This window comes from Seriola dumerili, unplaced genomic scaffold (genome assembly GCF_002260705.1).
Source record: "Seriola dumerili isolate Sdu_G_001 unplaced genomic scaffold, Sdu_1.0 BDQW01000149.1, whole genome shotgun sequence".
NCBI lineage: Eukaryota > Metazoa > Chordata > Actinopteri > Carangiformes > Carangidae > Seriola > Seriola dumerili.
This window is the reverse complement of record NW_019174404.1, coordinates 8349430-8361463: the sequence shown is the minus strand read 5'-3', so window position 1 is coordinate 8361463 and position 12034 is coordinate 8349430. Positions and strand designations below refer to the sequence as shown.

At 41.1% G+C, this 12034-nt stretch overlaps 1 protein-coding gene across 1 annotated transcript in view; it reads right to left on the bottom strand.

Annotated features, from left to right (window-relative positions):
- spred1 (sprouty related EVH1 domain containing 1) overlaps positions 1-8772 on the bottom strand; it is a 32936-nt gene extending 24164 nt beyond the window's left edge. Inside the window, exon 1 of the mRNA XM_022750795.1 lies at positions 8077-8772. Coding sequence (XP_022606516.1) covers positions 8077-8108 — 32 coding nt within the window. The 5' untranslated portion in view covers positions 8109-8772. The remainder of the gene's footprint in view (positions 1-8076) is intronic.
- Between the last annotated feature and the right edge of the window lie 3262 nt (positions 8773-12034).

The window sequence follows — 12034 nt, the reverse complement described above, 5'->3', positions numbered from 1 at the left end:
AACCTACAGACCAACTACTAAACTCAACCAACAAAAAACAAATGTACCAGATCCATTTAACAAAATCTTTACAACAGGGGAATAAAAATGTTCCATCTGCTCCTCTTCCTCTTCCTCATATAAAAAGCTTTCCTTTCTTATAGTAAAAACAGTCAGCGGTCCAAAAAGATATTTGAGTGCAACCTGCTGCAAACCACACAAACACACACACACAGTTCAGAGTGGGACGGTGGAGACAAAGGCTGGCCTCCACGCCCCTTGCTGGGAGCACACAGTCGACTGGACACACAATTGAGAGCGGAAGCAGATCAGCTGGCCTGGGCCTGTGAGCGGGGGGTGGGGGGGTGTTGAGAGAAAGGAACCCCCCATTCCAAATTATTCCAAGTTATTCTGCTGGATGACTGACTTCATTTCCGACCAAAAGCAGGAGAGAAAAACAGAGGGAGGGTTGAGAGTGTAACGGAGGACTGTGGGGGGAGGAGGAGGTGGCTGTGGATGGGAACAGGGTGGAGACCAAGGTGACAGTCAACAGCTCCTACCCGCATTTGAATATGGCCTTTTCTATTCACAAAAAAGGATGTACATAGGCTTTTATGGCACCTATATAAAATGATATAAGCAATAACAGAATTAACAGTATCATACTATTTCAAAGTTCGTTTTAAGTGAGGAGCAAACAAAACACTTTTTTGATTATTTGAATTTGAATCTAGCTTCCACTTGAAATAAATTCTAAGAAGAGAAGGCGTGATGGGGGAGCACGTGCAGACCAGGCAGGCCTGGGGCTCGAAGCTGGCTGCTCCAGTGTGTGGTGGAGAAGGGGGATCCTGGGACAACCATTTCCTAAGTGGACAAAGTGGCCGTTTGTCTGCTGCTCCGGCCCATGGCTCATTGGGCTCCAGCATGCCATCATGCTTTGCTCCTGTCTCAGCCTTGGGCTTCCCACCCCGAAGAGGAGTGGAGGGGAGGGCAGGACAGGGGTATTGGGGGGGGCTGAAAGAAAGACAGGAGGGGGAGAAGAAGGGAAGGAGGAGAAGGTAGAGGAGGAGTACAGGAGAAGAGGAGAGAGAGAAAGGATGTGGCCTGAGCCCTGGGTGCTCGCCAAGTCACCCTCCCTTTCCTCCGCTCCGTCTCCCCCCTTTACCCAACCCCTCCCCGGCTGCCTCTCTCTACACAATGGCCACTTCTCTGCTGAAATTTCACGTTATTGGATCCCGGGCCTGGAGTTTTGTCCTCCCACAATGTCCAGGCAGCGGAGCATGCTGCAGGGGAGACACACTCTGCAAGCTAAAAGCTGGAAAACCATTCCTCCTTTCATTAGCATCAGAAAAGGGGAGAAAAGTCCCCCCTACCTCTTTTTTTCCAATCGCCCTTTTTCCTCCCCATCTCTCCCCTGTATCAAAACCGGAGGAAGGCTGTCAAGCTCGGTCAAGCTCCACTAGACCACTTTGGCTTGCAGGACCTTTTTTTTTTTTTTTTTTTTTTTTGGGGGGGGGGGGGGCAGGAATCATTAAAATATCATTGGGAAAATAAACACAAGCTACTTATCCCAATCCGATTCTATAGATTATCCTCCGAAAGGAAAGCAATCACTAGGAAAGCAGAAGGGGGAATGGAAGATGGTGTGAAAAGCTACTCTGGATGTGACTCATTCGCTTTTCTTTCTCACTCACTATTCAACACCTGTTCTCATAGATAAAATATGATACTTTTACATTTCCTTAACTGCTTTAGCCTGACCTAAAGTACAATAACTTTTGGTGTATTGAACGTAGATCAACCTGCCTAAAGATCAACATGACTCCAAGGCTTGTAGATATGATGAAGCAGAAAAGTATTCATACTACAGTATTCATAAAAATGTAATCCACCAAAATATTCCACTTTCAAACCAAAATCTAGGCTAACAAAGGGTAACCTGGAGCTAAGAGGATAAAGTGGTGCAGTTTCCTTCCCTGTGATCACGCCTCATTGAAGAAATAAATAACATGCAATCTGGGACTCGACCGTCGATTCCAGCAGTGCATCTAATCTGAACGGTGCAAACTAGCTAGCCAATTAGCCACGGTTCAAATCCCCTAAATAACCAGTGGCAAACTCAAGGGCAAAGACAAACCCAAAACAAACACCAATATGACCTAACATGGATGCAGTGCAAATCATGACATAGCTTCAGAACAAGACACTTTTGAAGGGGCTGTCTGTTAGCCATTAATAAAAAGAGAATCAATAATGGGACAATGCCTAAAGAAACACCAAGCCAGCATCACAAGCCTGCTAGATTAGCTGCAGTGAAAACTAATACGCTGGCTATAGAAACAGAAGTGAAAGAGAAATTTGCCCTATCTCCTCTCAACACCTCAGGCTGCTGGTGAGTCATCGTCCTCACAAGAACATTCAGCTTAGCTACCAACTGACTCAGGAAAAAAAAAACAGAACAAGCCTACTCTGCTGCTGCACCACACAGCGAAACTACACTTCAAATTTACCACTGTCCTTTCACAGAAATACCATCTAATATCATGACAAATTAACTGATCATAGTCACTTCTGGTAGCATCCGTCACAGATAGCAGTTAGTGGGTCAAATTAGCCTGTAGCGCAAATCAAAGATGGACCTAAATCAGTAACTGAATGTCAAAACTGCTCACTCAGACAGGATTTCTAACATTGATTTTCTAACCAACCCCTCTATTACAGGATTGGGCCTACAACCCCAACAACAATATTCTAGGTGCCGCTTCGCTGTGGCACTATAAATCAAAAGAATCCCATATGTGTATCAAATGCCAAAAAACTATTCTCAAACATCAATCAAAGCCACATATTGAGATGATCTTAATTTGAACCACAAGCATTTAGAAAATTAAAACCTTGCGCTTGCCATTACAAAAAAAAAGAAAAAAAAAAAAAGAAAAAAAAAAGAGGAACCACAAATTTCGACTGCTGCGGTGTCTCTGGTCTGCTTTGATGTTAGAGTAGTCCCCAGGGACCCAAGACTCTACTCGTAGTTACTCTGAAAACGAGGGGGAGACGGGAAGCTGAGGGGACAAGGCAGCTGTCTAGCTGTGGGAGAAACTATCAATACATCTCAGGAGCAACTTGGGAAAGATAAACCACCAAACCATGATGAAGGCCCATGGGATGTTAAGAGAAACTGCAATGAGAGGTTGTAAACCATCACAGCATGCCCTGTTGTTGGGAATACCATAACATTATCATCATCACCATTACCATAAACGTTAGAAACCAACGTTTAGACCATCTTGAAAATCAATTAGATTCACATTCAAGTAGCTTTCCATTGAACCTCGGCCTCTAGGAATTAGTGGAATCAAGAAACGCTTTTACCAACCAATAAAAGTCTGTTCCAAGTTCTAAATATAGCCAGACAGGACAAAATCTGATCAAAAGTTTACTGAGCAGATAAAAATACACATTCTTACAGGCCTCCAATTTTAATCCTATTTGAAAACTTGACTCATTAATTCATTTATTTGACGATACAAGCTATGTTTGCTTAAATTCACTCAACCAGGATGCAGCCTATCTCTCCCAGAAACACATACACATGCCAAATGTTCCCAGAAAAATAAACACACAAGTGTGTGCACAGACACACACACAGAAACCCCTTCCTGTTTTCAAAGCGTTTGGAATCTCAATCAAAGACACAAGGTTTAGGATTTACATCTGTGCCCTTTTATGTCTGTGGCCTTGCAGGAAAGAACCATCTCAGCCCAGCTGCAGCAAAGAGCTCACAACAAGGCCCAGCCTTCATGCTCCCGCATGCAGCACAACTGAAAACAATATCCATAATTCAGACACTTAGTGCTAAAAGCACTTCTTAGAGGCAATGAGATATGGTCTGTGAACATCAGAAGCCCTCCTTGACAAAGAAATAAAGACAAGCCCTCTATCTGAATGTCGTGATGGGGACGCAAAAAAAAATCTGCTAGTTTTTTTTAGTGTAGGCTTAAGAGCTGACGTACACAGCATAGATCCACATGGAGTCTTTGTCTTGAAAATAAGAAAACTGGTTTAAAATATGCTCTAAATACACTGCTGACATTTACGCCAGTTTATGCATGCTCCTAAAATACTTGAAGAGGAAATGAAAATTATAAGAGGGAAGTGGCTTGGGTTTAAAATACACAGAATCCAGACCCAAATCTGGCCATGGGAATGGAACAGTCCACCACTATACAAGGCCTGTTCAGTTTGTTGGCTTGTCTCAGTTACAGACAGTCCAAGCCCTCTGGTTATACAGAGGATCATTGTCATTAATCAGACAAACAATATGACAGCTTCTAATACAATCTGTAGACACTGGGCCATTTTCATACAAATATTCTATATGAAAAATAACTTTTAGGATTGTGCAACTTTTCACCTTAGGTAAAGAAACTTAATGTAAAGACACCTTGATTTCTACCATATACAGTATGATTATCTTGAATCTACACCTAAAGCTAATAAAATGTGTTAACATGCCTAGCAACCAGTAAAGTAAAATGCTGTTACACATGCTCTTAAGTATATTGTCAAATAACACATTTTACTAGCCTCTGTAAACCACTGTAGTCACAAGCAACACTTCCCTAAAAGAATACAGAAGCAAAACCAAGGATGTGTTCAGCTCAGCAGACTTTGTCAAAGGTAAGATGTGTCTATAGCTTATACTTGGCCAGCTAGTGCTCATGGAGGTCATAGCCAACAACTGGCAATAACCCCAAATAACACTATCTATAAAAAAGTCCAGGAAATTATTTAGCTTAACATAAGGGCCACAGGATATAGGCAATTAACCAGGCCATAAAGCACTAGCCCTAACAGCTGAAGTAGCTGTCTCCCTTTGTCGTTTCAGGACATGATGGGGGCTGTTTGGGAGGAATGTGTTTGGAAAGCTCAGCAACAGGAATGGGAGTGCGAAACAGCCCTCAGGTGATAAGATCACGACACCCACATTGGCAGATAAAACGCTGAGCTGTCAAATCAATCACTCAGATAGGAAGAGGACACAGAGAGAGAGAGGAATCACTGAGGATCACCTGACTGGCAACAGAGAATACCACAGAACTGCAGGAATCTAAAACAATGAGGCCGTACCCTGTGCATGTTCAGTGGAGTAGAGAGGCAACTGACCTTCACTGATAAAAACAGATGAGGGTCCAAATAATCTAAGCAAAATCAGTCTTTAGGCACACACAGACTTAAATATACATTATCGGCTTTTTGATTTCTTAAAGAAAAAATTGAGGGAGGTTGTATAACAGGAACCTATTTAATGTTTAAAAAAAAAAAGAAACATGCCATTTTAGCAGTGCGTTGTCACACAAAAAAGCAAAGAAGAAGATGCAATGTGTAAAAAACACACTGCTCTCATTTATACAGTGACCATGTAAAAAGAGTATCTAGAACAAACAGTGCACCTCAACAGGCTACTGCACTGGCTGAGAGAAATATTTTAGATAAATGTGACATTCAGAGAGAAGCTGCTTTCACATACTTTCATAAATCTCTCACTTCTCCCAGCATGACCATAATCCTTGTCATTAGCCTTACATCACACCACACTCTCCACACCAACACACATCCCAGAGCAGATGCAGACCAAAATCTGACAAGGCTTTATGTACCTTCTTGTCATTTCAGCCTTGTGAACATACTTTCACCAAGGCCAAGAAACATGTTCTCAGCAAAGGGTGTGCTGTGTGTACACCAGCTCGGCTTACCACCCATCATTCAGACACAACCACTTCAGGACCATCTCTTCACACATTTCGTGATTTTCAAATTAAAATGTTCACAGTGCAAGCTACAGGCGGACAGGCACATTTTTGCTTGATTACGCTTATATATGGAAGCATACTGTCAAAAGATAACCTGGGTTTACACAAAAAAGTTCCACCTATAAAAAATCTTCTTAGGATTTAACAAGTGACTCATCAAAGATCTAAGTTCAGTGGAAGAGAGCTCAGTGTCACAATGTAAAAGGGAACACACAACTGTGAAAAACATCTTGATCATTATCCCAGACTTTAGGAAAAAAAATTACAAAAGACACAAAATAACAGATTGTTTTGTGAACAGCCGTCTCATTAGAAATAGCATATTAAGAAGACTATGCAAGACTAAATAAATGGCTCAGGCGACGCTCTGTATTCTGTTCACTCCATTACTATGAATCATACAACAGCCAGGAAGGTGGTGGAATCATAGCAACAATGTTTGGATCACTTCGCCATCTTAGCTGCTACCATCATGCAGTGTGGAACAAACCCAGCATACACTATAGCTTGCACACCACAGATGTTCTGTAGCCTATAGCAGTGGTTCCCATAGTGGGGCCTGGGGGCTTCAGGGAATCCCTAAGGTTATCAGGGGGAGTCGCATCAAATTTAGGAATGGTTTAATTTCACTGTAATTTCTCTAAAGGTTAACACAGGGACAAAATGACTCAAATCCGAGGTTTCACGCTTACTACTAACATCAACCATTACACAATTTAGTATAAATCATGATTAATAACAAAAATCAGCCCAGATGAATTTCCCTAAAACATTATGTCATCAACAGATGGTGAGTGGTTTTATTGTTATCTGTGTGGTGTGGCTTAATATGAGGAAAAAGAGCTACATGACATATGTTACATAAAAAAAAAAAAACAGAAGTGTAGTTCAAGGACAAAGCCTCCATGCATTAAATCAATCAATCTCATAAAGGCCAGATAAATGGAATGGGGAAAAACATGTGGGTGTGTTTCGAACATTAAACCATGACACTGTAAATGGCTGAAAGGGCATATGACTTCCTCTGTGACAAATACATTATCAAAGAAAATCCTCGGAGATAGTGAAGAAACGTCGGTTAAATAAAACATGTGCGGCTCTTATGTCAAATAAACGACTGATAGACAAGCGCTGGTGTTTATATATGACGCTTTGTGCAGAAAATGCAGGAAATGTGAGCCATTGTGTGATCGTCGGTGCAATGCGAAACAGTGTACAGTGCTGTGAATGGGCAGGCAGGTACTTTATGAATGGAGGGGATCATGTGACCGCAGCACCTCCCGAAGCAGATATTTCTCACTGACTGTCAACAAGCGCACACAAGGGATCAGCCCATTAAAACAATACCAAAACGCGACTGGAAATGGGTGCGACGTGCACAAAAACACATCGTGTACAAATTAACATCGACATCCGAGGGTTGTGGGGATTTGGGCGTGAATATGACGCCTTTTTTAAGCGTTTTTATGAATGGAGATTGTGATATGTAAATGAGTGTGATTGAGAAAAAAAATGGCATCTTCAGCTTTTCAACGCTGACATTGCCGCAATCAGCTCGAGGGGTTTTCATTAAAGAAAGGCTGGACTGAGATACAAACATGAGATGCACGATTTTAATCGATGAATATGTTCGGAAATCATGGCGGACAACAGTTACACACAGATCTAGTTTGTCAATATAACGCTATCTGATCATGATGTGCTGAACTGACATGTCTGCAAAATTACATTTTGACTGCATTATTGGTGTGTATGTGTCTACAACGAGTGATCCCCTCATAAATAATGAAATATCTATACAGTAATAATACATATCCTTGGCATATGATTTTTTTGAATCATATATAATTGAATCAAATATAGGCAACCATTAATATACCTAAAAGACAGTGGGTTACAATGAATTCTCACAGCATACATGTTAGTTAGCTGTATTATAAGACCAACATTATTAAGAATGAGATGGAATTTTTACTATGGGCCTATGTCATTGCTTGTCAGACAGTGTTATTCTTAATCTCAATGTAATCCACAGAGTACCTTTCTATTAGCCCACAAAGATGTCCAAACAAAAAGATTAGCAGCCTGTGTTTCTTATTGTTGATATTGGTAAAGTAAGGGGATGAAATACCAGCGTTGCTCGGTTAGAAATGTCATTGGAAACTGTGGTAGTGCATTGCTTAACCGAGTAAAGCGTGTGTTAATATCAAAAGATATGCAAGTAGTTATTATTGCAGCTGCATGTTGTATATGGAAATGGAGAAAATGTATAAACGATACTCACTCGTTGTTTGGATTTGTTGAATCTTCACTCATTTTTTTCCTCACGGGGATCCAAATCCTAGCAATAGCATCGACGACGCAGTGACGGCGGGATAAAATACCACAAATATCACCATTTTCCTTCACATATAGAAATCACCCCTATTTTGGATAGTAAGTAAACGATGTACAATGGGGCATGCCTAACTAAGCGTCCCTGTGAAAACCCAAGTGAAGCTAGCTTAACGTTAGCTTTGCTGGCTGGAACTAACGTTAAATCGCGAGGAAGAATGACAACCGTTGATTCATTTTATCCTCCCTGGAAGTAAAATCCGACCACAACAAATGGGCCATCGGCATCATCCTCTTCAACAAACACAGATCCCCGCTTTGCAAAAATGCGTATAGATCCTCAAAAAAAGCAGAAATTGTTGTAGACTGTAACGTTTGGCAGGTTATTTATGGCTGGCTGTCGAGCATCCATTCGCCAACTTCAGGTCCAGGACAACACTTGAAAAAGCGCTGTGCAGCGTTGCTCCGTCAACGTGTCCGAGTAATTTGCAGTAAAGGCATCCAAAGCCAAAAAAAAGGTTCAACTGTTTTCTATATTAATAGTGACGCGTTAAGTAAAAACATCTAGACTTGAAATTTCCTTGAGAAGTTGGTGGACATCTGCTTTAATCGAACTCCATTTTCAACTCGGGGGGAATGAAACATCGGAAAACTGGGCGGATGTGTCGACCCTCGCTTGAGAAAATTAGATCCTTCCGCGACGTAGTAAAAACATAACACTCTTGCGATAAAATACCGTCAACCAGCACACAATTTATTGTATCCTGTTAAGGAGTAACATATGTTGTATCTAAACGCGCTCCCTCGTGAGTCTATGCGGTAAATTCTGAGTGATTCTCTTTCCAAAGTTGAACTAAAGTAGTCCCCGCACTTCCCAAAAGAAGTTTCCCTTCAATCACGCATTGATACAAGAGGGAAGCGTCTGTGTGATAGCACGCAAAGTAGAAAATAATCTGGAGGAAGGACTTGGGCTGACACACAGACTCTGCCATTAACAAATTCTGTTATTTTCTTTCATTAAGCAGTTTTACCGTGATCGACCGCCCCCGAAACGCGTTTTAAAGTCTAGATGTGAAACTGTGAGAAAATGCTTTAAATGTACACAGGCATGACTGCTGTAGCACGTGGAATTACATCAGATCCCCTTCATGATTTATGTGGCTAATGCCAATGTAGTATTTCTATCGCAGAACCTTTGCATTATTATTATTATTGTTATTATTATTATTATTATTATTATTATTATTATTATTCACCTAAGCCAAAATGTAACGTGAAAGGGTTAAAAAAAAAAAAAGGCAATTCGTAAAATAAGGATATTTTCTGAAACAGCTGTAATCTATTTTGAGGGCTCGTTTTAGTAATCCAATAGCCTATGATGGGAAATTAAAAAAAAAAAAAAAAGGAGACATGAGATTAACCTTTCTCACCACAAAGCCACAAACGGGGGTTTTGAGCCAACACTAGCGATTTTGGTTGAAGAGAGGACTAAAGGACATGCAAGTGGCTCCAGTTATGTAGTTAAAGCTGCCCCACCTTGCACCCCCTGACACTCTCTGGGCAGCTGGAGCCCCCTCCAAAATGAAACAGCCAAAGAAGTTGCCAGAAAAATCTATGCATGTACCTATGAATCTTATTTGTAAATGTGTTAAAAGCCTTGCAGAGCGATTCGGTGGCCTGGTTGCGTAAGACTTAAATGCTATTGGATTTCTGTGCTGTGTGGAATGGCAAGAGATCAGGCTAAATGATTCTGCCTGGTTGTCATAGTGACAGCATGTTGTGTGAGAAGTTTCTTTGTATTTCTCTGGCTTTCATACAGCTTGTGCCACAGCCTTATGTTGCAGCCATATAAAATATCCCTCTGTGTAGATAGCCAATGCATGCAGGACCCTCACATGTGTACCCCTGACACATATTGTTGACTTCCTTTGGTATTTGAATAGAATAGATTTTTTGTCTAAAGTGCGTGTCGCTATCCTGCTGACTGCCAGAGAGCAAACATGAATTGTCTCTTGGGATTGTGTTCTTACCAAAAATACAGATGTCTGTTTAATATGAATGTTATGTGTGTTAATTTATATGTACCATTTGAATTTGTAAAATGCCTCATAGTGAGTAATTAAATAACACAAGACTGTCTCAGTGGGGAGTTTTACAAAAAGTGACCACTTGTCTTCACTTCCTTGTTTTTTGAAATGGGTTACAATTGTCATGATCAAGCTTGGAAGCCCAAATAAAGTGTCCCTTGTTTCAAACAGAGCAGAAAAAGCAGTGACCATGACCACTAGCATGTTTGTATCCTTTAGAGTATTCAGAGTTCAGGAAGTCAGCCTTCTTTCTCTCTCTTTCTCATGTGGATGGCCTTAGTGCATTTCCTGTGTTTTTCACACGCTGCACACAACGCACACAAGGCAACAGGATGTTTAGCTAACAGAGGCATCCCTCGCTAAGTCCAATCAGGGTCATCACAATTCTCTTTAGGATGGTAAACAAGCTAACATTCTTTTATTGCCAACAAGCAACCTCAGAATAAAGGACGCGTTTAGCTCAACACAAACCTCATTCAGCAGAGTCCAACACAAATATAACATTGCTCGACTTTCAGGAAGATGGTTGAGATGATTTGCACGTCATAGTTTGATGTGATTTGTGTCCGGTCATTTTTCTTAATTTTTTTGTGATTATTTTAGCACTTACACTCATTTTACAAACTTATTCAGCTTATTATTGGATTTGACTTGTTATTATATTTATGAACTTGATTTCTGAATTAGGACTTGGAAATACATAAATTAAAGCTTACTTGTGACTTTGACATGAATCCTAATTTGTCAGTGTAGACCTGTATAGGTTTGGAACTGACAGTGACACTTATTTTGAGTGGCTGTTTGCAGATAATAAACAGAATGTGATGAACTGGCAATTTTTTTTAATTCACAAACAAACATATGTACATGACAGAATGGGGTATGATATATTTCAACATAGAAAATTCATTGACTTGACGGTCCCTCACCATGATGAGGGATAAACTTATGTAGCTCACGATAAAGTAAACATTTCTCCATGGCCGCTTTTATTCAAGATACAGTAGTATGGAAGATTCATAATGGACCATGATGACTAGAATCAGATGACGACCTCAAAACACAGGTGATGTGATCACCAGCTCCCAGCAGCACAGGCAGCCTCTGGTCACAAGAGAGGAGAAGTGAAGGCCTCTCTTTGTACAGCAACTATGGAAAGGAAGTTGTGTGTCTGCGTAGTTGCTGCCATACAGTCTGCAGAGACCTCATCCATTGAGAAAAACCAGAGATGGCTGATGAGTTATCTAAACTGATCTTGATCTAATCTGAGGATCCTCTGCCTTATATTTGGTGTACCTCCTTTCCTTGTCTTGATTAGTTACTTTATCCAAAGTTCCTGCGATTTTTGTTGATGTGTGGACTTGGGGTTTTCACTGGGGTAAAATGTTACCTCTCTCCATTCCTAAAAACACACCTGTAGGGCTTCCAGACAGGTTCCTCTCCAGGTTAGCTGTGAGACACATTGGACAACACCAGTGGACTTTTGGCAATCTGGACCAAGAGGTGTGGCTTAAACAAGAGGTGCTGATTTTTAAAGGCCTGGCAGCTGAACACAACAATGCATACCTATGATTAGTGTGGGCCTGGCCTCGGAAGCCTGCAACTTTTAGGCACGCTAATTGCAGGGTGGCGAGTAGAAAAGGTGTAGTGGCTGGAGGGGAAGGAAGTGTGAGGGCCTTCAGGCATGTTTGACTATGTGCTGTGAACTCTCTCTCTCTCTCTCTGTGTCTCTCTGACTGTGTGTGTATATGCATATGACCAGCGTGGAATTAAAGATGCAAACATTTATTATGTTGCTGAACCGTCCTCGGAATACTGACT